Source organism: Vidua macroura, chromosome 6 (assembly GCF_024509145.1).
Source record: "Vidua macroura isolate BioBank_ID:100142 chromosome 6, ASM2450914v1, whole genome shotgun sequence".
NCBI classification, from domain to species: Eukaryota; Metazoa; Chordata; class Aves; order Passeriformes; family Viduidae; genus Vidua; species Vidua macroura.
The window spans coordinates 46,681,418-46,709,031 of NC_071576.1; the positions used below are offsets into that span (position 1 = coordinate 46,681,418).

The 27,614-nt window shown below is 42.9% G+C and overlaps 1 protein-coding gene across 1 annotated transcript in view; it reads right to left on the reverse strand.

Moving 5' to 3' along the window:
- Nucleotides 1–27,614, reverse strand: part of MUC2 (mucin 2, oligomeric mucus/gel-forming) — a 53,746-nt gene that overhangs the window by 3,413 nt on the left and 22,719 nt on the right. The window contains exons 27-54 of the mRNA XM_053980695.1: nucleotides 27,466–27,509; nucleotides 26,687–26,896; nucleotides 26,303–26,332; nucleotides 25,504–25,938; nucleotides 24,587–24,925; nucleotides 23,522–23,674; nucleotides 21,757–22,353; nucleotides 20,952–21,104; nucleotides 19,577–19,801; nucleotides 18,483–18,620; nucleotides 17,082–17,312; nucleotides 15,847–16,002; nucleotides 14,082–14,678; nucleotides 13,247–13,429; nucleotides 8,995–9,842; nucleotides 7,639–7,813; nucleotides 6,839–7,086; nucleotides 5,527–5,710; nucleotides 5,200–5,404; nucleotides 4,376–4,563; nucleotides 3,672–3,735; nucleotides 3,248–3,348; nucleotides 3,057–3,088; nucleotides 2,708–2,882; nucleotides 1,974–2,078; nucleotides 1,335–1,375; nucleotides 587–709; nucleotides 47–145 (exon numbers count right to left, since the gene is read on the reverse strand). Of these exons, the coding sequence (XP_053836670.1) occupies nucleotides 47–145; nucleotides 587–709; nucleotides 1,335–1,375; nucleotides 1,974–2,078; nucleotides 2,708–2,882; nucleotides 3,057–3,088; nucleotides 3,248–3,348; nucleotides 3,672–3,735; nucleotides 4,376–4,563; nucleotides 5,200–5,404; nucleotides 5,527–5,710; nucleotides 6,839–7,086; nucleotides 7,639–7,813; nucleotides 8,995–9,842; nucleotides 13,247–13,429; nucleotides 14,082–14,678; nucleotides 15,847–16,002; nucleotides 17,082–17,312; nucleotides 18,483–18,620; nucleotides 19,577–19,801; nucleotides 20,952–21,104; nucleotides 21,757–22,353; nucleotides 23,522–23,674; nucleotides 24,587–24,925; nucleotides 25,504–25,938; nucleotides 26,303–26,332; nucleotides 26,687–26,896; nucleotides 27,466–27,509 (6,079 nt within the window). The remainder of the gene's footprint in view (nucleotides 1–46; nucleotides 146–586; nucleotides 710–1,334; nucleotides 1,376–1,973; nucleotides 2,079–2,707; nucleotides 2,883–3,056; nucleotides 3,089–3,247; nucleotides 3,349–3,671; nucleotides 3,736–4,375; nucleotides 4,564–5,199; nucleotides 5,405–5,526; nucleotides 5,711–6,838; nucleotides 7,087–7,638; nucleotides 7,814–8,994; nucleotides 9,843–13,246; nucleotides 13,430–14,081; nucleotides 14,679–15,846; nucleotides 16,003–17,081; nucleotides 17,313–18,482; nucleotides 18,621–19,576; nucleotides 19,802–20,951; nucleotides 21,105–21,756; nucleotides 22,354–23,521; nucleotides 23,675–24,586; nucleotides 24,926–25,503; nucleotides 25,939–26,302; nucleotides 26,333–26,686; nucleotides 26,897–27,465; nucleotides 27,510–27,614) is intronic.

Sequence of the window (27,614 nt, forward strand, 5' to 3'; positions counted from 1 at the left end):
GAACTTAACAGATTTGGTGGAGAAGTAAGACATAGAGCATACTTACACTCAAGATGAGTTCAGAATTTTCTACTGTGTGTATAATACACTTGGTCTGCACACATTTTCCACAGCATTCACCTTTCACTGGTTTAAGTTCATATCCCTAGAAATTAAAAGTAATTAAAAACAATAGCACTATAATTTTTGAGAAATAAATGAAAACATGTGAATCCATTAATTGATTACACTTTGAAGTGCACTCAAGATTTGTCCCTTTTTGTATTCCAAACCACAGGAGACAAGTAATAGAAGCAGGTTATAAATGGAATAAAGCACTAGAATAAATATGCATAATAATTAAATATTACTCCACAAGGTGGTCTACAGAAATTTCCCAGCTAATTCTGCCAGTGTGAACTGAATGCTGACAGTTACACAGTCAATCTCAGGTAGTAGATTGTTCAAAGAATAGTTGATATCCATGCTGGAGTTGGTCTCTGGGTTTCAACTCCCTCTCCTCTGCTTAATATCACTCATTGATCAAACTGGAATTCACATATATGGGTATTTTGGGGTCTTTTGTTTCTTTAAGTTTGCCACTTACTGGTTGACATTTTGTGTTGCAGGGGACATGTTCACAGGAGATGATATTCAGTTGAGTGCTGACATTAATATCATTCGTGCAGACACAATTCCGACACTTGTCAACAAAGACTGAGGAGTTGGGCTACACATTTTAAGGAAAAAAAAATCACATATTAATGAGTTATTAAATGTTTAAACAGACATTTATTAATTTTTTTAAATCTGTAAATGAAGCAATGAAAAAGGAAAAAAAATCACAAAGACAACTGGGTAGCTATTTGGCTAGTCATTTAAGAAGACAACATTTTAAATACTTAGTATAATTTAATATGTCTTTATTGAGTCCTGTATAGCAATGACAAATTCTGATATTAAATGAAAAGGTACAATTACTAGACCCAAGAGAATTAGAAATCTAAATTTGGTTAGAATAAGAGTTATTTATATATCTTTTAATTTTTGAAAAGAGTCTTAAAACTGCAATAACGTGCTGACAGTAAATGTGGACTGACTTTTTTAAATGTCAGCACACTAAACCCAAATTCCTCTATGATACCGACATACATGCAGCTCTTCAATTTCTTTCCTACACAGGAAATTTTTCAGAAAAGATTTAGGCTTTGTGAAATTGTGATAAACTCCTGACAGAAATTTGAAAATTTCTAAAATATTTGTTGTACTGGATAAACCTTTTCATAGCACTTCTGATCAAGTATACTAACTGGTCTTTAAAGCATTTTTAGAAGACTGTTGAAACAGGAACTTACCAAGAACTCAGCATTCTCATGTACGCAAACCCCCTTGGGAACTGTTAATAAGCAAAGATTTAGATGTTTAGATAGGAAAAATGAATAAAAAATGTCTTCACCCCACTCCAATCCAACTCATTTCTTCCACAGTGAATCACAATTCATATGGTTATTCCCCAATTCTGGTAGCAGATAGGACATGTATAAAGTATAAAAACTAATACTGCATGTGCAAGAAGGGAAAAAGATTTGTCCCAAAATATGCAGTCCAGTTCATCGCCAAGAATGTCCACTTAACAGATACAAGCACTTCCTTGTTTCAGTTACCAAGAACTGTAAATCTGTCTTCTACTGGGGATGCTTCTAGGGACTTTTTGCTAGATTAAGCTGAGACCATCATCCCAGTTAATTCTGTAGCTGTTCTTACGTGTATTTACAAGCAGGAAATTGAACTTGAGTCACCTGAGCTATATCTGATTGCCTAGTTTCATAACTATAGCACTAATAACCAATTTTAATAGTAGTGAATTTGTAGAATCTGTGTTTAACACCTCTTTCAACCGGCTATTGCGTACAGTCTTATTAAGTGTAGTGCTAAATTATGTAATAAATAAAACTATAAGGCTAATCATTGTAATATAATTCCAAGGGACTTACCACATTGGTATACAGGACAGCACTGACCACTGGGAATATAAGAATGAACTTCAAATCCCAGTGAGCACTTGGGGGCTTTAGCTGTGCACAAGCTTGTATTGCATTCTGAGGAAAAAAAAAAAAAAAAAAGAATAAGACAGAAATCACACTAATACACTAAATAACAGCTACAAGAAATAAACACCTATCAAAGCACTTAGGATGAACTTTCCATTGCTAGGAAACAGTCCAGGTTCTCTTCAAAGAAACAAATTGCAGACAGGGAACATGTTTTTCCTCATAAATCCCGGCACTGGATATGGGGTACTGTATTAGTTTATGGTTCTTTTTCTACTATGCAATTATGCTGTGCTTATAAAGTATCACCATTCTATGCAAAGAAGTAGGGAACAACTCCTACTCTCTCCATTATTTTAGGCAACTGCTGGAAAATGAAAATCCACAGAGAATTCCATAATCTCTCTGCATTTTGCTTAAATAAAATGTAGCCCTGAACACAAGAACCATAGCTTTAGTTATGTTGAGTCCCATAACTGTAAATTCAGTTATACTGAATCATTGCAATATTAAAATGTATTTTCCCTAGCACTGGGCAAGCTGATTTTAAAAAGCATGAGGAAAGATACTATTTTGTGACTCCCTGCTATAGATCTCTGGTATTAAGGTAGTTCAGTCTTTTTTCCTTTCTATTTCCAAGAGGTATAGAAAGACTAGAAACAAGAGTATAAACTCACTGCAAGTGAAAAGAGGGCAGCAGGAGTCTTTAGGATTGACTTCATTGACCTCATAGAAGCCTTCTCCATCACAAGTGACCTTCTTTTGTTCACATACATGAGGCTCACATACAATGCCATGTTCCCCTTCCAGGCAAATACAGTCCTGACAGTCCACTGTAAACTTTTCTCCAAACTGCCATTGAAAAACAATAAAATGAGTGATTGCATAGTAGCCAATTAAAAGGAACAGAAGTAAAACCAGGAATACAAAGTACGCAGATGACAAAACAAGATTGTACCAGTGGAGACCACTCTCCTCTCCCCACCCAAACTTCTACTTGAAATCCAAAAGCATACAGCATCATACCTCTCTTGGTATCATATCCACTCCAACACAGCCTGGAAAATACCAAAATAAATTTCCATTACCAGTCATGTAACAGGAGGCATCTCTACTATACATTGTATGAGCACTGCATACAGTCAAATCTTTGTTGTATATATGGAAGGAAATAAAGAGGAAACAAACATGCATCCAAGTGAAGCAGTAAAACTCACCACAGGTTTTCACGCAGACATCCACACCAGAGTCATACAACATGGTTCCATTAGGACAGAAACAGCCTTCCACTTGTTTAGTTGATGTCTCATTCTGTCCTCTGTGAGATAAAATGTTCAGAGGAAGACCATTAATGTCATAGGCACATACAGGAGGATTCTGCCAAATAACCTTTCACAGAAAATACAGTGGCAAATGATCTGCACATTTGTGATTGGGGTTTGCAGTGTCTGTGTTTGATATAGCCAAACAACAGAAACAGAAACAGTTCAGGCACCCAGATTTAGGGTCAACAGAATAGTGCTAATAAATTTGACAGTCAGTTTAAGACATGAGAGGAGGTTGATTTTGCTCATTCACCTGTGCATTAGATACAACTGAATAGTTGTACAAGTCATAACTAACTGTGAAGGAATTTTTTACCTTGATTTGCAGGTCATCTCTTTAATAGGACCACATGCTCTGTATTCTTTACCTGAAGGACATTTATGAGCTGGAATGAAGAACAAAAAGGAGGAACAGCTCAGTAGCAATATTGTATAAAAGCCCCATGATCTTATGCCAAGAACTTAAATACTGTTCAGTCATTTTCCTATGTATCTATGATAATCTTGAGAAGCAAAGAGGAAAAATTCCAGATAGACTTATGTGTCTAAATGGAATAATTTTGTGTAATTTAGCCATAGAGATATAATACTGTACTTTACACTAAGGTGATAAAGCCAAGAGTCTACATCTTGACTATGATTTTTTCGCATAATTTTAGTCTCTTTTGCACAAGTTCTCAAAGTTCTCTCATCCTTCCCTTTGTGCTCTTACTACAGATGAAAACTAATGCACATGTCACCAAATAGAGAGTAATCTGCCAATGCCTGCAAAGCATAGAACTGCCTGCATACAAAAAATGTATGTACTGATACAGATGTTTCTGGCACATTCAATACATGTATTTTTTTGCAGGCCGATTTATCATTTCCATTGCTAAAAATGTTACCTGCAAAATTACTTAAGGAGAGCAGCTGATATAATTTATTGGTGCCTTCATTACTCTGAAAGCAGTATGACCTTACTGCTGAAACAGTTCCACATAATCTTCCTTAATAATTCAAGATGAATTATTATGGCCAGATACTTACAGCATACACCATTGGTATATTTTCTCCAGTCAATGCATGCGCCTTGATCAGCACAGATGGCAGCATAGATCTGCAGACTTGAGCATTCCAGATCTAGGTTGGGAAGTACGCAGCTATCAAAAACACAGGCTGCATAGTACTTCTCAGGCTGGACAAATGCATGGCATGGCTTGAACACACTAGAAACAGAAATATTTATCATTATTAGTTACTGAATAATTCATATATTTTTCAATGTGCTTAACAACTTATGATATGGCAACAGTGGATATGGGAGATTAAGGAGATGTGGATATGGACTATTAATGAGAGATCTGTGATAAGAGCACTTATCCAGATAGTAACCTTCCAATATATCTTAAAATATTCTTCCCTCACCTACAAAACACTTTGACACTAACATTTTGAGTCCAGGAGTTGTATATTATTGGGTGCAACCATGTGCTATCTCTTTAAAGTGATTTTGATTTTTTTCTTTTTCAGTTCTGACATACTGTTCTAAAAATTAAGATCTCTGTTTTCAGCTGGACTCTGTTTTCTGCTAAGTAAATGTGGGAAAAGGCAACAACATGGGACAGGAGAGGGCAGAGAGTATAGAAGAACATGGGAACATCAGCAATGGTTAATGTGGCAGCCAATGGTTGAAAGAAACTGTCAGCAAAAAATAAAAACCGGAAAAAGAGAAAGGAGTAGATGCAAATCAAAAAGATACAAGAAATGGAGAAATAGTTACAAACACTTTCCACTGGTAAATTAATCCTAAAATTTCCATTTAAATCAAAGACCAAAGCTTGTAAAACCAAGAGGATTGTTACCTTCCCAAAAGAAGCTCGCAGATGGAAGATTCTTTGCAAGGTTGTGTTGGTGTTGTGCTAGGTGAACCTGTAGGAACTAGGCCTGGAGAGCACTGTGGTTTGGAAGGATCAACAACTTGCCAATGATCTGCCATGGTTTCACAGTTTTCTGCAATGTTTCCATTTGGCAGCATGCAGTCATCTGCCGTGTTGTTATTGCAAGTACCTAAGGGTCGTATGGGGAGGAAGAATTCACTCACAGATTTGTTAGGAAATACCATTTATCTTTGCAGCAGGGCTGTCACAGTGGTTTTATGAGAGTGCAAAAATTGGAATAGTAAGCCTTACCACACTGTCCCTGGGTATTGTTGCCAAACAGGCTGTAGGGCATTCTGATAGAAAAGGACAAGCCATTGTAGGTCACGTTCATTTTCAGCTCAGGAATTTCCACAACACGATTTATGCCTGATTCGTAGATGCTCACACCAAACTTCTTATAAGGCAAAGCCACAAGCTGGTTGTTTACTGTCACCTAATAAATAAAGGAAAACAGAAAAGAGGCATAAATTTAGTTTGACTTTTCAAAAGAATTGACTGCTTCTTTGTTTTGCAGAGAGAATGTAAAGGTAAATAATATCCTTTGAATTTGTAACAAATGTTCCTGTGTTTCCTTTGTTACTGGAAAGTCAAACTTTTCTTCTCTGAACCACAAAAAGCCCATTAACCTCTGACAAATGAAGTTATTCAAGGTTTAAACCAGATAAATCCTAACATTCAACAGACTTATTAGAGTGACTATGGCACCAAGGACTCCTCATGAAAGTGGAATATAAAATTCTCCTAAATTCATATGGTATAAAGTTTTAGGTTTCGTGGCATAAAGGGAACGTGCTTATAGGAAAATTAAATAATGGAAATAAGACTAAAACTGTATTATTTATTTCAATACAGTAGCCATGATATACCTGTGAAACTAATACTACTACTTTCACTCAGCAGAGATTTCTTTGCTTTAGAGAAAAAAAAGAGGCCTAAATGTTGTAAATTTCCAGCAATATGTTGCAACCTAACTTGTAATATTCTCACACAGTAATGTACAAAAATAAACCAAACAAACAGGAAAAAGCTACAAAAAGCTACAAAAAGCCCCAAAAACTTCTCACTAATTTTGAAGTCCAAAAACCTTGACATCACATTTAGCAATGGAATGAAAATATAAGTGCCCTACTCTGAAAAATTAAGAAGATGACACAAGTCAAAGGTACAAATGGCGCTTTTAAGAAATGCTTCAGGCCAGCACTTTATTGTTATGTCTACCTTACATTATCTCCTCCCATTCCACATTGTTTTCCTTTGTTACATTATAGTTAATTATAAATTAACTTATTTTATATCCTTAACTCTTAGCAATTTTTCCACACTTGTGTATTTAGGAGAGATCTGCAAAGACTTTAAATTAAAAAGATAAGAAGTTGTAGAATTTTTTCTCCCCCACATTCAGAGTAAAGAAATGCTTTGAAGCAGTCTAATTTTATAATCTAAACTGTTACTGAATCTAAAACACAGATTAATTTTTTTCCCAAACCTTGTCAATATAATTATCCTGTTGATGCAGTATTAATATCTGAATCAAGAAATCAATGGTAACATTCTTTAGTACCTCTACTTGTAGAGTATTTGGTTGTGCTGTTGTCAGTCTCACTTCCTGAGTCTCATGTCTCACAATTAGTGTTCGAGGACAGGACACTACATCCCGTGTATCACAATGGTAGTTATCAATGTAGACACCAAAGTTGTCAACTTTCTTATTGATCTCTTCCACAAGGACATATGTACAATTCCCTTGATAGCTGTAGTACAGTCCATCAAAAGTCATGTAATGTGGATCTCCCCAGCCAGTGCAGTAGCCTAAAAAAACATATAGTTAAGTTAGGCCTTATGGCATACAAAATCATATCAGACTACAAGCAAAATCTGTAGATGTGGGAAACATCTCAGTGAACTTTGGGCATTTTAATTTTAATGAAGTGTATATGTCAATGCATGAACTCATTAGCTAGAAGTTATCAATAAAAACCAGGCACTTTCAGTACACAGTTCATCTGACATTAATGACAGACAACTGAGAATAGGATTCACTGTACCACAGATATATCTTTACCAATAGTCTGAACAAGTAACATATATATATATGCTTCTAGCCTATAAATGTCTGCATCTGGACATTTAAGTCCTTCTTTGGGAGATCAATTTACTCTACTAACACAACAGTTATGTAGAGATAATGACAACCTAAGCCAATCACTCAATTAGCTAAAAAGAATCAACAGAGCATTCTAACCAACACTAGAAGACTGAGTCACAGCCTTGCACGATAATTGTTCCCTGATAAATATTGTTGGTCTTGACAATAGTATCGTTTCCTCAGGAGATTAAATATTCAACAAAATATATACTTACAATCACACTCCCAGTGCCAACAGCATCCATCTTTATCCATGACTGGCACAGGAGACAGTCCATTGGCACACGTGGGTTTTGGGGGTGGATTGCAGATTATTGGAATCACCTGGACAATGTTGTCTTCTATACATATAACCTTAGTGCAGTTACAGAGTATCCATGAGTCACCTTGCTGTGTTTGAAGAGAGGGGGAGAGGGGAGACAGAGACAAACCTTTAGGAAGTAGTGAGACTGACAACAGTTATGCCTGAATATCTTCTGCAGGTTTCTAAAAAGCCATATGTTTATTGACAAGTTTTCCCCCATCAGAAATCTGAAAATGGGATGGAAGTGCATCAGTCAGCACTATCTAGGTCAGCAATATGAGCTAGAACAACTGAGAGCTGCTAAGTGAAAAGCATTACTTACAAAAGTCAAGCCAGTAAACCGAAATGAGAATCAACTTTTCTAATTTCAGCTATCTAAAAGTGAGATGTCTCACCTAATCTCATCACCTTTACACCCTCTCTAAAGAACAGTGAAAGACACTGATCAATATGAATGGCCAATATATGGTCAATTCCCTTCCACAAATGCCTAGAACAGATTAATATCTAAAGCTACGGTGAACACCAACTGTTCAGGGAAAAATGTCCAAGGTGGTTATGTTCATGCATTATGATTGCATGAGTTTTCTTCTATCTTCTACCAGTTTTGCAGACATGTATAATTTTTATTCCTGCAGATCTACTGAGCAAGTTGGTAGGCATCTAAACTATGATGAGGCTTTAGAAATATACAAGACACGAATTTGTCTGTGTCAAAGGTGGAGGGTTCAAAAAAAAAAGAATAAAAATAAGAACTCTGAGTCAAATTCCGTAAGCATTTGAATGCAGTGATCTGTTTCACAGTGCTGAAACCAATCTGTGAACCATTCTCCTGAAACCAATCTGCGAACAAGTATGACTCATTCCAAATTCAGCCCTGTGGATTTTTGTTACGCTGCAATGTAAGCACGCAAACAACTTTTACACACTCTAGACTTATTCAGAAACAGAAATAGAAGAGATAGCTTAGGACCACTTAGCTCTTGGTTTCCTCTTCATCAGAACTATTCTACAACAAACACTGAACTGAGATCTTTCTCCTTGCAGAAAGCTTTTAAAAAATTATCCTTGAAGAGCTAGTTGCAATATGTAAGCTATCAATCCAAGTATCATTGGAAGTCCTGCTGATGCCCAAGAAAACTAAGGAAATAGAACAGACTGATACTTCCTTTCCTATCCAGATTAATGCCTACCTCTATGTTTCTAACTTTGAAGTTATGTGTCTAGTCTCCATCCAAAGCACAATGAAAGTATGAAATCCACTCACCTCATAAGTTTCATTAGGGAAAATAGTACAAGTTTTTTTAGCAGTGGTTGGTGTTAGACCTGTAGTTGAACTTGAGCCATTAACTGGAGGAGTTGCACTGTGTGTAGAGCTTCCTGTAGTGGTGACTGCAGTTGATATTGTAGTAGGCCCAGATGTAGTAGTTGAGACGGGGGGAAAGGTTTTGAAGGTGGTGGAGATGGTGGTTGTTGTGTTGATTGTGATAAAACTACTAGAGGTGGTTCCTGAAGTGGTGGTAAAGCTTTGTGTTGGAGTAGTACCAGAGGTGGTGGTTGACACAGGGCTGGCTGATGTAGGTGATGTTGGAGTAGTAACAGTTGCAGAGGTTGTCATTGGGGTGCTTGTTTCTGTTCCTACTGTGGTGGTGAGTGGAGTGGACACTGAGGGTGTGGGGCCTGAAGTGGTGGTCTTGGTGGTTGATCCTGTTCCAGTGAATGGGGTTGTTGATACTGGTGGTTGTGTTCCTGTAGGGCTGCTTGGTCCGGAGGTTGTGGTGGTGCCAGGGGTGGAAGTGGTGGTAGATAATCCTATTGGATGGCTTGAGGTCCTGGTGGTAGTGGTCTCATGGAAAGGTGTTTCTGTTACTGGTGTGGTGCTGGTGGATCTTGAGGGCGTGGGGCCGGAAGTGGTGGTCTTGGTGGTTGATCCTGTTTCAGTGACTTCAGAGGTGGTAGCTGTCACTGGGCTTGTTGACACTGGTGATGTTGACTGTTGGCTAGTGGTGTTTGCAGTAGACACTGTACTTATTTCTGTTGTTCTTGTTGTTGGCAGTGGGGTAGTTGAAGGAGTAACTGGAGTGCTTGTCTTTGTTGTCTCTGGTTCAAGTGTCTCTTTAAGACAGGAAGAAAACAGAGTATTTTAAGTAGAGAAATTGCATTTTCTTCCTAATGTCATCTCATTTTCCAATAAGCATATGTAGTTCAACAAGCCTAAGCATAGGGTCTTTAGACAGAAATTGTTTTATTAATGGTTTTGCATCATTGAGGGATTATTAACAAAATATCCTACCTCTTGCATAGGAGACATTGATATAAACACTTTATCAACAATCAGTGTCAGAGGGAATATCTTCTGCAGTATTTAAACTTTATATTGCATGGAAGAGTCCAGCAGTCCAAGATCCCAGGGGAATCCACTGAGTAGATCAATGAACTCTGGTTAATACTGTATTCTGTCACACTATATTCTATGGAAAGACCATTATTCCCTGTGCTGCTCCATGTGGTACGTTCATACCACCATTGATTATGCTCAGAGTCATTTGATTCTACAGAAACTGAGCCATTGCTGGAGCATTCTAATGTGTTCCATCCATTTCTAATGCCCAAGCCTTTAAGACTACTCACACACAAGCTATTTTGGGATGCTACAAACCCAAAATACACTTTTCTGCTTTTCCACATGGCCAGTTTTCATTATGGTTGCTATGGAGACTCCTTTAAAATAGTTTTTTATTACGATGTTTAAAAGTGTTCATGATTCTCACAGGCCAGCCTCAGAGCCATCTATTCGTGCTTTTATAGCATGATATAAGTGACACATGGTGGAGAGAGAAGCACTGTGTACATAATAAGAGTGCAGTAATAATGTTAGAGGAATTAAGATACACTGGTTCTGCCACAAGAACAGTCCTTCAATGAAAACTAATTTACATTTGGGTGAGAGCAGGCAAACTCCTTCATGTACTTCATGCCCTTTAAAAGAAGTAGATGAACTGGCACAGTAGGAGATACAACATTGCTGCTGAAATGTTAGCTGGGATATTTTTGAAATATAATTGACTACAGTAGTGCAGAGTATAGAAACTAAAATACATGTTAAGCTGCCAATAAACACGGCTTTCTAAAATCAGCAAAGAACATGAAACCCTGGGAATTACTTATTGGTTCAGTGGGTGGAACTGTCAGGGTTCTGGTGTTAATTGGAATAGTGGTGGTAGTTGGAACAGTGGTTGTCGTGCTTGGAGGGCTGGTGGTGGAGGTGGTAGTCTCCGGCAGTGAGGTAGTGGTTGTTGATTTTGGTGTGCTCAGTGTGGATGGAGATGTGCCTGTTGGAAACAGCAGAGACAGAGAAAACAGAAAAAGGCACAAAGGCATGAGTGGGACTCAATGTGAACTCATGAGGTAGCTGCCACAGAGCTAGAGAGGTCATACCACCCTAGCACCAGACCTTCCTTTCTGGCCCCAAAAAGCACAATATTTGAAATCCATGCACACACAGGGTTGTGTCCCTTCCCTCTGAGCAAAAAGATGGTGCTGGAAGGTGCTTCTCAGCTTCTCACCAAATCAGAGAGACCTACCAATAGGTAAGAGATGAGGAGGAGCAGTGCTTTTGATCTTGCTGGGGCTTTCTATCTCCATGTCATTATCTAGAACACCACACTAAATCCTCAGGTAAGAGCTGAGATGGGAAGCTGTGATCCGGGAAGGAAGCATGCACAGCAGTATGCTCCTGTCTGATTGACATGTGGTTTTCACAATGTCACCCTGATAAGTGGCTTCTTAGAGTACTAATGGATCTGATCAGCCAAGACCACAGTTCACAGAAAGTCACAGTCTGCAGAATGAAATTGTTCCCAAAAGCATATCCATCCTTTCTACATCTATAACAGCTGACAAGCATAAGCACTGACAGGGCAAAGGAATGGGAGAGTGGGAAGAAGATCTACACAGTTATGTCCAATCAGTGCCTAAAATGCCAGTACTGAAAAACCAAAGCCATGCCAAAATTGCATGTGTGTCCAGTGAATGTGTTCTGCCCAGCTGAGAGACGAGGTCCAGCAGCAGCAAAAAAAGGCAAGATTTCCCATCAGTTCAAGATCTGTATAAGCTGAGCATCAGCATGAAACACCTTATCTGAGCCTTTTTGAGTGAGGGAAGACCAGATCTTTTGCTCAGAACCACAAAACCTTGTTCCTTCTTAATAGCCAGATGAAAGGCAAGTTTTAAGCAAAGGCTGTTCCAGTGTTGCCCTGAAGTTATACCCATCCCAGATCCATCTGAGATGCACAATTTGAGGTGCTCATGTACCTTCAGGGCAACAACAAAATGGGAGCAAGAAACAGCACAGGCCGGAGAAGTACCTGGAGTTGGTATGGTGGTGGTGTATGTTGGTGTTGGTGAGGATGTGCTTGAAGTAGTTGAGGTGGGCATTGTTGATCCAGGAAGAGTGGTTGTGCTCAGAGGGCTGGTGGTGGAGGTGGTAGTCTCTGGTGGCGGAGTTGTTGATTTTGGTGTGCTCGGTGTGGATGAAGGTGGGACTGTTAGAAAAAGCAGGGACAGAGAAAACAAAGGCAACAAAGACATCAGTGGGACTCAATGTGAACTGAAGAGTAGCTGCACATGAGGCAGCTGGCAGAGAGCTAAAGAGCTCAGCTTAGCAAAGCAATGGTCCCTAGCACCAGCCCGAGCTTTCTGGCCGTAGATAGCAGAATATTTGAAATCAATGCACAGAAAGTATCATGGCTCTCCTCTCCTAGCAGAGACTGGGCATAGTACTGGAAGATGATTCTCACAAAATCAGAGAAACTACCAATAGGTAAAGATGAGGAGGGGTAATGCTGTGGGTCCGGCTGGGGCTTTCTATCTCTGCCTTATTACCTGAACTCCTAACTAACTCATGGACTAAGAGCTGAGATGGGAATCTGTATTGAGGGAAGGAAGAATGTACAGCAGTATGATCCTGCCTGATTGGCACGTGGTTTTCTCAATGTCAATCGGATAAGTGGCTTCTCAGAGTACTAGTGGATCTGATCAGCCAAAGATACAGTTCAAAGAAAGTCACAGTCTGCAGGATGAAACTGTTCTGAAAGGATGGCAGAGGAATCCTTCTTCCTACATCTATAACCACTGAAATGTTTTTTGCACTAACAGGGCAAAGGAACAGGAGAGAGGGAAGAATGTCTACACAGCTATGTACAAATAGTGCCTAAAATGCCAGTGCCAAAAATTTCCAATCTGTTCAAGATCTGTGTAAGCTAGGCAGCAGCACAAAATTTTTCATAGTAGGCTCTCTGTCAGGGAAACCAAGAACTTTTCCCTAGAACCACAAAACTCTGCTCCTTCTAAATAGTCAGATGAAAGGCAAGTTTTAAGCAACGGCTGTTCCAGTGTTGCCCTGAAGTTATACCCATCCCACATCCATCTGAGACGCACAATTTACCTCATGTAAAGGTGTTCATGTACCTTCAGGGCAACAGGACAGGAGCAAGCAACAGCACAGGCTAGAGAAGTACCTGGAGTTGGTGTGGTGGTGGTGTATGTTGGTGTTGGTGAGGATGTGCTTGAAGTAGTTGAGGTGGGCGTTGGTGGTCCAGTAACAGTGGTTGTTGTCATCAGGGCGCTGGTGGTGTTGGAAGTCTCTGGCAGCAAGGTAGTGGTTGTTGATTTTGGTGTACTCGGTGTGGGTGGAGTTGTGCCTGTTGGAAACAGCAGGGGCAGAGAAAACAAACAAAGGCAACAAAGGCATCAGAGGGACTCAATGTGAACTCAACAGGAGCTGTGCATGAGGCAGCAGCCACAGACATACACAGGCCAGCCCACCCTTAGTGCAGCAATTGTCCCCAGAACCAGCCCTCCCTTTCTGGCTACAGAAAGCAGAATCCCTGACATCCATGCACACACAGGGTCACAGACCGCCTTGCCTAGTGATGATACTGGGGATAGTGCTGGAAGGTGGTTCTCACAAAATCAGAGATCTACCTATAGGGAAGAGAGGAGGAGCAGTAATGCTTTTCATCTACTGGGAGCTTTCTGTCTCTGCCTCATTATCTGAACATCTCACTAACTCATGGAGTAAGAGCTGATACAGGAATCTGTGGTCAGGGAAGGATGTATGCACAGTAACAAGAGGATTAAGGTCTCCACAGGAGAGGAGGACATAGAGCCCTGTATTCTTGCTCCTTCTGAAACAGCCAGCCGAAGGGCCACCTTTGGGCAAAGGCCATTTCAGGGAAAACACAACAATTAGTCCAATCTCAGATCCCAGAGAGAGGCACAAATGGAGGTGCTCACAAGACCTTCAGCTCCCCACAGCAAGGAAACATGTGAAAGCACAGATCAGAGAAGTACCTGGAGTTGGTGTGGTGGTGGTGTGGGTTGGTGTGGGCGTGGATGTGCTTGAAGTAGTTGAAACGGGCGTTGTTGAGATAGGAACAGTTGTTGTTGTCTGTGAGGTGCTGCCACTAGTGGTGGTGCTGCTGGGGGGCATCGTGGTGGTGGTGGTGGTGGTAGAACTGGGAGTCTCTGCTGTTGTCGTTGGAGCGGTGGTTGATATTGGAGGGGACACACTGCTCGTTGTGGGTGAAGCTGTGGAAGTTGTGGTGCTCGTGGTGCTTGGAGTTGGAAGACACTCTGGTTTGTTGGGGGTGCAGCAGACACTGATCTCGTAGTTGAGGCAGACTGGCATTGGTATTATACCTCCTATCTGCTGATCTTTATTGTTACAGATGAGCCCTACGTTAACATTACATTCCACTTTCTGCCCTAAATCTGCAATGGAAGAGCTAGGGAATTTCTCTGCTCGGCAGGAAATATTCTCAACTTTTGCACACTCCCAGGAGGGGTATTGCTTCCAAATGTTCTCAAAGGTTTCGTAGTCACCACTGTTCCTGTCAGAACCATCCGGGTAAGTCACATCGATCCAGTCCGACCAGATGCACTCACATTCTGAGAGGTGACAACGAGACAGACAGTTAGAAACAGGACAGAGACAACAATGCAGGGCACCACTTCACACTCAGGTCGTGCTCTGGGCATCCCCTGCACTCAGCAGCGCCCCACAGGCTGCTACTGCACTCAGCCAACACTGGCCATAAGAAAGCTCGATGGTGTGGCCAGCCTCTCCTTCTTGGCCCTACAAACCACTCCTGGCCCAAATCAGGACACAGGCACTCATGACTTATGTGTGTGTCCCCCACAGCTGGGTCACGTGGCTTTGTATGGACTCTCGTGTGCAATAAACCTCTCACATAAGACCCATACAGGCGGCAGAGCGGGACTAAGCAGACACTCCTGCCACTCTCTCAGCTGCTTGGGCCATGCATATCACCTCAATATCGCACAGAGAAAACAACCACTCGGAAGGCACCCAACGACAGGGAAAGCAGGCACTGGACACATGCTGCTGACTAAGCCTCAGCTGCTTCCCAGTGCTTCCCAGCACTTCCCAGCAGCACACAGATCGATGAAGACAAGCACCAATGGGAATGCTGCCCAGAGTTTATGTCTGTCAAATGTGGCAATCTGAGCTCTGAAACCAATCCCCAGACTCGGCCAGCAAAAGCCAGGAAAGCATCCCACAGCCCAAACAGCTGGTAAGGAGTAGAGATGGCCACAGAAACAAAACAGGAGAGAAAGAGAAGAAGGTCTGCACAGCTGTGACCAAACAGAGCCTGAAGTGCTACCGCCACAAACTTTAGCCCCACTCCAACTGCACACCTAAGGTCCAGTGACTACATTCTGGACAGCTGGAGCACAAAGTCCAATAGCAGCAAAAGCAACATTCCCATCACTTCAGCATCTGTCTAATCTGGGCACAAGTATGAAATACCTCCTTGGAGCACTGTTGAATCAGGGAAGACAAGACCTTCCCCAAGGACCCCTAAATCCTTGTTCCTTATGAAATAGCCAGAACAAGGGCCAGACTTGGCCACAGGTTGCCCAGAAATTACACCCATCCCTGATCCCTTCCACAGCCACAAATGCATGTGCTCATGAATCTTCACTACCTCCCACAGCAAGGCCAGAAATGACAACAAAGCCAGAGAATTATTTGTTGGTGCTGTAGTTGGAGGCACAGGGCTTTTGGCAGGAATTACTTGGTTTCAGATCATACTTATAGGAGTTGAGATGGTTGGTGTAACAGTTGTTGCTGTCGTCGTTGGTCTGCTGCTGGTGGTGGTGGTGGTGGTGGTGGTGGTGGTGGTGAGAGTCTCTGCTGACGTGGAAGTGGGTGTCACTTCTGGTGTAGGAGATGCTGTGCTGGGTGTGCCTGTTAGAAACAGCAGGGAGAGAGAAAACAGACAAAGGCACAAAGGCATCAGTGGGACTCAGTGTGAACTGAACAGAAGCTGTGCATGAGGGAGGTGCCCCAGACCTAGAGGTAACAGCCCACACGTAGATCAGCAAAGATCCCTAGCACCAACCCTTCCTTTCTGGCCCCAGAGAGAAGAATCCTTGAAATCCATGCACAGAAAGGGTGATGGCCCTCCTTTCCTAACTAGGAGACTGGGGATGGTGCTGGAAGGTGCTTCTCACAAAATCAGAAATACCAAGCAAGAGAGGAGTGGGAGTAATGCTTTTGATCTGGTTGAGGCCTTCTATCTCTGCCTCATTGCCTGGACATCTCACCAAATCCTGGGGCAGGAGCTGAGAGGGGAATGTGTGGTTCGAGAATGAAGCACACAGAGGAATATGTTCCTACCTCATTGTCACGGTAGTTCCCCTGATTCGATGTCAGCCCTCTGAAGGGCTTCCCAGAAGATTTGTGAATCTCATCAGCCAAAGACCACACTTCAGAGGAAGTGACAGTCTGCAGAGTGAAACTGTTCCCAAAAGCCTGTCACAGAAATCCCTGCTTCCTATATCTATGAACACTGGCATCCACTAGCACTGACATTGCAAAGGAGGAGAAGACAGTGTATAAAGTCTGCAAAATTTTTCCCAGAAAGCACCTGAAATTACAGTGCCACAAGAGTAATCCTCACTGCAATTTCACACTTAAGTCCAGTGACTAAATTCTTGACAGATGAAGGAGGTCCAAGGTCCAACAAGAACACAAGATTTCCCATCAGTTTGGCATCTCTTTAAGCCCAGCAGGAGTACCAGCATGAAACACCTTATTAGATGCCTATTGAGTAATGGAAGCCAAGAGCTTCTCACAAGAATCCCTGAATTCTCATAACTTCTGAAACAGCCAGCCCAAGTTCCAGCTTTGGGCAAAGAGCATTTCATGGGATGCACAGCAGTTACACCCATCCCCAATTCCATACTGAGGCACAAATGGAGGTGCCAACAGATCTGCATTATTCTCAAAGCAAGGGGATACAAGATCAGACAAGGCAGAAGTACCTGGAGTTGGTAGGGTGGTTGTATATTCTGCTATGGGTGTGGATGTGCTTGAAATAGTTGAGAAGTTTGTTGATGAGCCAGTAACGGTTGTTGTTGTTGTCCTAGGGGTGCTGATGCTGGTGGTGCTGCTGGGGGGCATTGTGGTGCTGGCAGTGATGTTGGGAGATTCAGATGCTGTCGGAGTGGGAGTAGCTGGTGTTTCTGGTGTGCTCGGTGTCTTCGTAGGTGGGGCTGTTGGAAAGAGCAGAGACAGAGAAAACAGACAAAGGCACAAAGGCATCAGTGAGACTCAAGAGGAACAAAGCAGAAGCTGTACATGAGGCAGCTGCCACAGACCTAGAGAGGTCAGCCCACCCTTCACACAGCAATGGTCCCCAGAAACAGCCCTTCCTTTCTGGCTGTCGAAAGCAGAATCCTTGACATCCATGCACAGAAATTGTCATGGCGCTTCTCTCCTAGTGAAGAGATTAAAGATGGTGCTGGAAGGTGCTTCTCACAAAATCAGACAGACCAACCAATAGGTAAGAGATGAGGAGGAGGAATGTTTTGGATCAAGCTGGAGCTTTCTATCTCTGCCTCATTACTGGAACACCTCACTAATTCATGGAATAGGAGATAAGAGTGGAAACTGGGAAGGAAAGCATGCCCAGGAGTATGTTCCTGCCTGATTGGCATGTGATTCCCCCTGTGTTCCAATGTCAGTCTGATGGAGGGCTTCCCTGGGCACTAGTGGATCTCACCAGGTGAAATGTCAGCCAAAGACCAAAAATTCACAGCAAGAGGCAGTCTGCAGCGTGAAACTGTTCCCTCAAAGGCTGGCAGGAGAATCCTTCCTTCTTACATGTTTAACAGCTGACAACCACTAACACCCAGAGGGCATAGGAGGAGAAGAAAAAGAGGAAAGTCTACACAGCTGAACCCAAACACAGCCTGAAATCCTGCTGCTATAAGACCAAGTCCCACTCCAACTGCGCTCCATGGATCCAGTGACTACATTCTGGCCAGCTAAAGGACACTGTCCAACAGCTGCAAAAGTAATGTTACCCATTACTTCTAATGGGTAGTCTAAGCATCTGTCTAAGCTGGGCACCAACATGAAATACCTCCTTGAAGCGCTGTTGAGTCAGGAAAGACAAGACCTTCCCCCAAGAACCCCTAAATCCTTGTTCCTTATGAAATAGCCAGAACAAGGGCCAGATTTGGCCACAAGACTCTTCCTGGGATTCCCAGAAGTTACACCCATCCCTGATCTCATCCAAAGCCATATATGGAGGTGTTTCATGGACCTTTACTACTCCCACAGCAAGGCCAGAAATGACAACAGAACCAGAGAATTATTTGTCGGTTCTGTTCCTGGGGGCAGTGGGGTTTTGGTGAGAATTATTGCTTTTGGGAACATACTTCGAGGAGTTGAGATGGTTGTTGTTGATCCAGGAACAGTGGTTGTTGTTCTTGGAGGGCTGGTGGTGGAGGTGGTAGTCTCTGGTGGCGAGGTAGTAGTTGTTGATTTTGTTGTGCTTGGTGTGGATGGAGGTGTGCCTGTTAGAAACAGCAGGGACAGAGAAAACAGACAAAGGCACAAAGGTATGAGTGGGACTCAATGTCAACTGAACAGAAGCTGTGCATGAGGCAGTTGTGCTGGGAAGGTTTAAGCTGGATATTAGGAAGAATTTCTCCAGAGAACAAATGATTAGACACTGTAATGGACTGCCCAAGGAGGTGACAGAGCCACAGTGTCTGGTGGCTTTTAAGACAAAAGTGGATGTGGCACTTAGTGCCATGGTCTAGGTGACATGGCAACGGTGGACATGATGATCTCAGAGATCTTTTCCAACCTAACTGATTCTGTGAATATATTCCTGCCTGATCATCATGTGGTAACCCTGTGGTGCAATGAAGGCCTGATGAACTACTTCCCTGGGCACTAGTGAATCTCATCAAGGCCACAGTTCACAGCAAGGGGTAGTCTGCAGAGAGATTGTTCCCAAAAGTCTGGCATGGGAATCCTTCCTTCCAACATCTATTACAACAGACAACTGTTAAAACTGACTGGACAAAGAAGGCGAAAGGGAAAAAACTTGGCACAGCTGGGTCCAGACAGAGCCTGATATACCACTGTCACTAGACCAAGCCCTACTCTAATTGAACTCCATGGCTCCAGTGATTCCATTCTGGCCAGCAGAAGAATGGTCCAAAACCAGCAAAAGCAACATTTCTCACCACTTCAGCATCTTTCTAAACTGGGCACCAGCATGAAATAACTCCTTGGAGCCCTGTTGAGTCAGGGTAGCCAAGACATTCTTCCCATGATCCCTGAATACTTGTTCCTTTATGAAACCGCCAGCCCAAAACACCAGGTTTGGAACAGGCCATTTCCTGGAACACCTGGCAATTATACCCATCCCTGATCCCACACAGAGGCAGAAAAAGGTGCTTATGGATCTTCATTACTCCAACAGCAGGGGAACGTGTGAGAGCACAAGATGTAGAAATACCTGGAGTTGTTGTCATGGTGGTGTACATTGGTGTGGGCGTGGATGTGCTTGGAGTAGTTGAGGTGGGTGTTGGTGATTCAGTAACAGTTGTCGCGCTTGGAGTGCTGGTGGTGCTGCTGGGGGGCATCATGGTGCTGGCAGTGGTGGTGGGAGTCTCTGGTGGCAAGGGAGGGGTTGGAGATTCTGCTGTAGTGGATACTGTGCTTGGTGTGGATGGAGGTGTGCCTGTTGGAAACAGCAGGGACAGAGAAAGCAGACAAAGGTACAAAGGTATGAGCAGGATTCAATAGAAACTGAACAGAAGCTGTGTATGAGGCAGCTGCCCCAGATCTAGAAGGGTCAGCCCACACTTAGCACAGCAAAGATCCTTAGCACCAACCCTTCCTTTCTGACCACAGAGAAAAGAATCCTTGACAACCATGAGGATGATGGGTGATCCAGACATCCAGAGAGGGTGATGGCCCTCCTCTTCTAGCTAGGAGACTGGGAATGGTGCTGGAAGGTGCTTCTCACCAAATCAGAGAGACCTATCAATAGGTAAGAGATGAGGAGGAGTAATGCTTTTGAACTTGCTGGAGCTTTCTATCTCTGCCTTATTACCTGAACACCTCACTAAACAGGAGCAAGACCTGAGATGGGAATGTGTGGTAAGGGAAGGAAGCATGCACAGGAATATCTTCCTGCCTGTTTGTCATGTGATTTTCCAATGGCAGCCTGATAAAGGGCTTCCCAGTGTACTAATGAATCTGATCAGCCAAAGACCACAGTTCACAGCAAAGGGTAGTATGCAGACTGAAACTGTTCCCAAAAGCCTGGCAGAAGAATCCTTCCTTCTTACACCTATAGTAGCCAAACACCATTAACAGTAAAAGGTAAAGGAGAAAGGTGGGAAACTACACACAGCTGTGCCCAACTAAAGCCTGAAATGCAAGTGGCACAAGACCAAGTCCCACTCCAACTGCACTCCATGGGTCCAGTGACTACATTCTGGCCAGCTGAAGGATTAAGACCAGCAAAGGTAAAAGCAAAATTTCCATTACTTGAGAATCTGTTTAAGATGAGGCACCAGGATGAAATCCCTCCTTGGAGTACTGTTGAATAAGGGAAGTCAAAACCTTCTCCCCAAGACCCCAGAATAATTTTTCCTTCTGAAATAGCCAGACCAAAAGGCCAGCTTTGGGCACATGACATTTCCTACGATGTCTAGAAGTTACACTGATCCCTAATCCCATCCAGAGCCACAAATGGAGGTACTCGCAGACCTTCAGTACTCCCAGTAGAAGGTCAGAAATGACAACAGGAACAGATAATTATTGTTAGTTGTGTAGTTAGATGCAGAGTAATTTGTTGGGAATTACTACTACTGGGAACATACTTCCAGGAGTTGAGAGGGTTGTTGGTGATCCAGTAACCATTGTTGTGGTTGTTGTTGTTGAGCTTGGAGGGCTGCTGGTGGTGGTGGCGGTAGTCTCCAGTGGCGAGGTAGTGGTTGTTGATTTTGGTGTACTCGGTGTGGGTGGAGTTGTGCCTGTTGGAAACAGCAGGGGCAGAGAAAACAAACAAAGGCAACAAAGGCATCAGAGGGACTCAATGTGAACTCAACAGGAGCTGTGCATGAGGCAGCAGCCACAGACATACACAGGCCAGCCCACCCTTAGTGCAGCAATTGTCCCCAGAACCAGCCCTCCCTTTCTGGCTACAGAAAGCAGAATCCCTGACATCCATGCACACACAGGGTCACAGACCGCCTTGCCTAGTGATGATACTGGGGATAGTGCTGGAAGGTGGTTCTCACAAAATCAGAGATCTACCTATAGGGAAGAGAGGAGGAGCAGTAATGCTTTTCATCTACTGGGAGCTTTCTGTCTCTGCCTCATTATCTGAACATCTCACTAACTCATGGAGTAAGAGCTGATACAGGAATCTGTGGTCAGGGAAGGATGTATGCACAGTAACAAGAGGATTAAGGTCTCCACAGGAGAGGAGGACATAGAGCCCTGTATTCTTGCTCCTTCTGAAACAGCCAGCCGAAGGGCCACCTTTGGGCAAAGGCCATTTCAGGGAAAACACAACAATTAGTCCAATCTCAGATCCCAGAGAGAGGCACAAATGGAGGTGCTCACAAGACCTTCAGCTCCCCACAGCAAGGAAACATGTGAAAGCACAGATCAGAGAAGTACCTGGAGTTGGTGTGGTGGTGGTGTGGGTTGGTGTGGGCGTGGATGTGCTTGAAGTAGTTGAAACGGGCGTTGTTGAGATAGGAACAGTTGTTGTTGTCTGTGAGGTGCTGCCACTAGTGGTGGTGCTGCTGGGGGGCATCGTGGTGGTGGTGGTGGTGGTAGAACTGGGAGTCTCTGCTGTTGTCGTTGGAGCGGTGGTTGATATTGGAGGGGACACACTGCTCGTTGTGGGTGAAGCTGTGGAAGTTGTGGTGCTCGTGGTGCTTGGAGTTGGAAGACACTCTGGTTTGTTGGGGGTGCAGCAGACACTGATCTCGTAGTTGAGGCAGACTGGCATTGGTATTATACCTCCTATCTGCTGATCTTTATTGTTACAGATGAGCCCTACGTTAACATTACATTCCACTTTCTGCCCTAAATCTGCAATGGAAGAGCTAGGGAATTTCTCTGCTCGGCAGGAAATATTCTCAACTTTTGCACACTCCCAGGAGGGGTATTGCTTCCAAATGTTCTCAAAGGTTTCGTAGTCACCACTGTTCCTGTCAGAACCATCCGGGTAAGTCACATCGATCCAGTCCGACCAGATGCACTCACATTCTGAGAGGTGACAACGAGACAGACAGTTAGAAACAGGACAGAGACAACAATGCAGGGCACCACTTCACACTCAGGTCGTGCTCTGGGCATCCCCTGCACTCAGCAGCGCCCCACAGGCTGCTACTGCACTCAGCCAACACTGGCCATAAGAAAGCTCGATGGTGTGGCCAGCCTCTCCTTCTTGGCCCTACAAACCACTCCTGGCCCAAATCAGGACACAGGCACTCATGACTTATGTGTGTGTCCCCCACAGCTGGGTCACGTGGCTTTGTATGGACTCTCGTGTGCAATAAACCTCTCACATAAGACCCATACAGGCGGCAGAGCGGGACTAAGCAGACACTCCTGCCACTCTCTCAGCTGCTTGGGCCATGCATATCACCTCAATATCGCACAGAGAAAACAACCACTCGGAAGGCACCCAACGACAGGGAAAGCAGGCACTGGACACATGCTGCTGACTAAGCCTCAGCTGCTTCCCAGTGCTTCCCAGCACTTCCCAGCAGCACACAGATCGATGGAGACAAGCACCAATGGGAATGCTGCCCAGAGTTTATGTCTGTCAAATGTGGCAATCTGAGCTCTGAAACCAATCCCCAGACTCGGCCAGCAAAAGCCAGGAAAGCATCCCACAGCCCAAACAGCTGGTAAGGAGTAGAGATGGCCACAGAAACAAAACAGGAGAGAAAGAGAAGAAGGTCTGCACAGCTGTGACCAAACAGAGCCTGAAGTGCTACCGCCACAAACTTTAGCCCCACTCCAACTGCACACCTAAGGTCCAGTGACTACATTCTGGACAGCTGGAGCACAAAGTCCAATAGCAGCAAAAGCAACATTCCCATCACTTCAGCATCTGTCTAATCTGGGCACAAGTATGAAATACCTCCTTGGAGCACTGTTGAATCAGGGAAGACAAGACCTTCCCCAAGGACCCCTAAATCCTTGTTCCTTATGAAATAGCCAGAACAAGGGCCAGACTTGGCCACAGGTTGCCCAGAAATTACACCCATCCCTGATCCCTTCCACAGCCACAAATGCATGTGCTCATGAATCTTCACTACCTCCCACAGCAAGGCCAGAAATGACAACAAAGCCAGAGAATTATTTGTTGGTGCTGTAGTTGGAGGCACAGGGCTTTTGGCAGGAATTACTTGGTTTCAGATCATACTTATAGGAGTTGAGATGGTTGGTGTAACAGTTGTTGCTGTCGTCGTTGGTCTGCTGCTGGTGGTGGTGGTGGTGGTGGTGGTGGTGGTGAGAGTCTCTGCTGACGTGGAAGTGGGTGTCACTTCTGGTGTAGGAGATGCTGTGCTGGGTGTGCCTGTTAGAAACAGCAGGGAGAGAGAAAACAGACAAAGGCATCAGTGGGACTCAGTGTGAACTGAACAGAAGCTGTGCATGAGGGAGGTGCCCCAGACCTAGAGGTAACAGCCCACACGTAGATCAGCAAAGATCCCTAGCACCAACCCTTCCTTTCTGGCCCCAGAGAGAAGAATCCTTGAAATCCATGCACAGAAAGGGTGATGGCCCTCTTTTCCTAACTAGGAGACTGGGGATGGTGCTGGAAGGTGCTTCTCACAAAATCAGAGAGACATACCAATAGGTAAGAGATGAGGAGGCATATTGCTTTTTTATGTCTCTGGGACTTTCTATCTCTGCTTCACTATCTTAACACCTCACAAATCCTTGCAGTAAGAGCTGTGTGATGAATTCATCATCAGAGATGGAAGTGTGAAGAGAAGTAAGTTTCTGCATGACCATCATGAAATTTCCCCCTCGTGGAATGTCAGCCTAATGAAGGGCTTACCAGAGTTCTAGCAGATGTCATCTGCAAAAGGCTACAGTTCACAAGAAGTGGCATTTTTTAGTGTAAGACTGTTTCCAAAAATCTCCCAGTGTAAGCCTTGCTTCTAAGATCTAGAACCATTGTCAGGCACATGTACTGATATGCCAAAGGAGAAGGAGAAAAGAAAGAAAGTCTGCCCAGCTGTTCCTAGAATGAGAGTGTCACAGACTAAAGCCTCACTCCAATTTCCCTGCATGTGTGGGTCCAGTGACTACATTCTGGCCACCTGAAGGACAAGGTCCAACAGCAAGAAAATCAAGAATTTCCATCAGTTCAGCATCTGTCTAAGCTGGGCACTAGCATGAAATTTTGCCTGGGAGTTTTTTGAGTCAGGGAAACAAAGACCTTCACCCTAGGACCCCTAAATCCTTGTTCTTCTTAACTCACTGGCTGAAAGACGAGCTTTGAACACAGGGCACTTCAGGGGATGAACAGTAATTCCTCCAATCTGCAATCCCATGGAGACACACTGAAGGAGGGGCCAAGGCACCTTCATTTCTCCCATAGCAAAGGAACACATCAGAGAACAGTCCAGAGAAGTACCTGGAGTTGTGGTGGTGGTGGTGTATGTTGGTGTTGGTGAGGATGTGCTTGAAGTAGTTGAGGTGGGTGTTGGTGGTCCAGTAACAGTGGTTGTTGTTGTCGGGGCACTGGTGGTGGTGGGAGTCTCCGTCAGCAAGGTAGTGGTTGTTGATTTTGGTGTGCTTGGTGTGGGTGGAGGTGGGGCTAGAAACAGCAGGGACAGAGAACAAAGACACGAATGCATGAGTGGGACTCAGTAGGAACTGAACAGAAGCTGTGCATGAAGCAGCTGGCACAGACCTAGAGAGTTCAGCCCACTCTTAGCACTGCAAAGGTCCCTAGCATGAGCCCTCCTTTTCTGGCCCCAGAAAGCAGAATCCATGCACAGAGAGGGTCATGGCCCTTTTTTCCTAGTGAAGAGATTAGGCATTGTGCTGGAAAGTGCTTCTCACAAAATCAGCAAGACCACGTCAGCCTGAAGAAGGAAGCCTGTGCAGCCCCACCCAGATAATGCCTCTAGCAACAGGAGTTTGAAGAATGGCCTACTCTTTTCTCACACAGCAGGTCCCTCTGGAAATATTGTCTCCAGCAGAAGCTTAAAAGTCCAAACCCTCCTAAGTAAGACTTCCTTGCAGACCAATGTTTTCTAGGATTGTGACCTGACTTTAGTAGCCAATCGCCCTTTATTTCTCCAAAGGCAAAGTAAGATCACAGAGTATTTTTCTCTTAAATAGCTGTAGATGTTGAAGTTACTGGAGTGGGGACTGATGGTTTATACTCACATGTTGTGGAATGGATGTGTATGGGCATGGTGGTAATTTCTGTTGAAGTGCTGGTTGTTGTCTGGATGGTAGTTGAAGTGGAAGTTTGTGGTATAGTAGGTGTAATTGTAGGCTCACAAGGATTTTGTTGCCACTCACAACAGTTTACTCTGATTTCATAATTATAGCAAAGTGGCCACATAGTTACATCCTGCTCATCATTTTTACAGATTAGCCCATATTTAACATTACACTCTACTTTCTGACCAAGTTCTTCTAAGCTAACATCAGGTTTATCCTTAGCCCTGCATTCAATTTCTTCAGGAGCTGTACATATTTTGTTTCCATGTTTTCTTATTTCATCATATGTTTCATAGTCACCACCATCTTCTTCAGGTTTACTAACATCAAACCACTCAGTCCAATCACAGATTAGTTCTGTGACTATGCATGGAGCTGCAAGAGAAGACAGAGGTTTCAGACTTTACAGAGAACATCCTGAGAAGATCCATTTTTTGTTTTCTTCCATTAAGGACTAGAGGACTGCATTACAATTTGTAATCTTTCCAAAAAGAGTTCTAAAATCGGTTCTGTATTACCAAGTCTTTAAACTGGAAGTTTTGCATCAAAATAAAATCACCAAGCTGAAGCCTTTAAAGGTCCTTCTTCTCTTTATACTAATGGCACTTTTGAAATTATAAAAAAATTATTCATTTTTGTTTAAAATGTATTTTTTTCTGTATTGATTGTCTTTAAATTATTTTTCCTTTAAATATTCCTTTGATATTTTTAACAACCTTGTTTTTTATTTATAACTTACTTGTAGTTACTGGGCGGCTTGTAGTGGAAACTGAAATAGAACAAAAAGAGATAATTTCAAAGAAATAAAAGAGTTTGTGGTTGTTTTTTTTTTTTTTTGCTGACATTCCTAACATTGTTTCTACTCTCCCATTAGGATATGGAAAAGCTAACTTTTTTTTTCAAAAATAGGAAGGCACCCTATAGATTTATATTTACAATTTCTTTCATGAGAAATAAATCAACTCAAAATGCTACAAGTCTTTCTTAGTGTAGTGTGATAAAACAATCCATAAATATTGCTCTATCTGTGTCAACTATAATCCTGTAAAATTGTATATTCTATATTTAAAATATTTTCCTTAAAGAAAATAATTTTTAGATCACATTTCTATTGATGATTTACCGGTGGTGGTGGTGGTGGTGGTGGTAAGAGTACTATGAGGGGAGGAGGTTGAAATGGTTGTAGGTGAAGATGTTGGACAAGGATAGACTTCAGCAGGAACTACAGAGCCATTTTCTGCACAAACATATCTTATACATGTGTCTCCATCCTGTACTACTCCCACAGTAGCATCTACTTCATAACTTGTTCCATTGATGACACAAGGACACCCTGCAAGAAAGGACTTTACTTTGCAATTTTTCTACTACCACATAAGAGGCAGAGGCAAAATTCTTATGGAAAAGAGAGCATTTACATGAGTCATGCATGTTTTTCAGACCTGTACCCGGAGCTTAGATCTACTATATTGTGCTAATTTATCTTTACATTTAAAGCAATGTTAGAACATATTTAATCAAGTCCTGAATAAAATGCCTGGTGGTACAGACTTAGAAAGTAGTTTTTTTAAAATGTTCTAAGAGAAATAATAATTGCAATTTACTATCTGACACTTTTATATTATTAACTATATGTTCAGGAAATGCAAACTCGTAGTGAAATCCATTCATTTGGATATGGGACATAAGGAGAAAGACTGAAAGGGCACGACAAAAAGGTTTAACCAGAAGTACTAAGCGCAAGGCTCAACAAAAGTGCTGCCAAATTTTCTTTAGTCACAACTTTCACTAGCACTGGAAAGAATTATTCTAAATAAATACTAAGCCTTTGTAAAGTCAGACAGAGCAGTTCTGTACATTTTCTTTTCTTCTTTTTTCCAGAAAAACCCAAATGTTATTTACCTGGGACTGGTTTACACTGTATGGATCCTGATGGGACACAGACACTAAAAGAAAAAATTTCAAAAATTAAAATGTTGCTGATATTTTATGACACCTGTTAGCAGAGTCAAGAGCACAGAAACATAGATATTTGTCATTTGATCTTCATT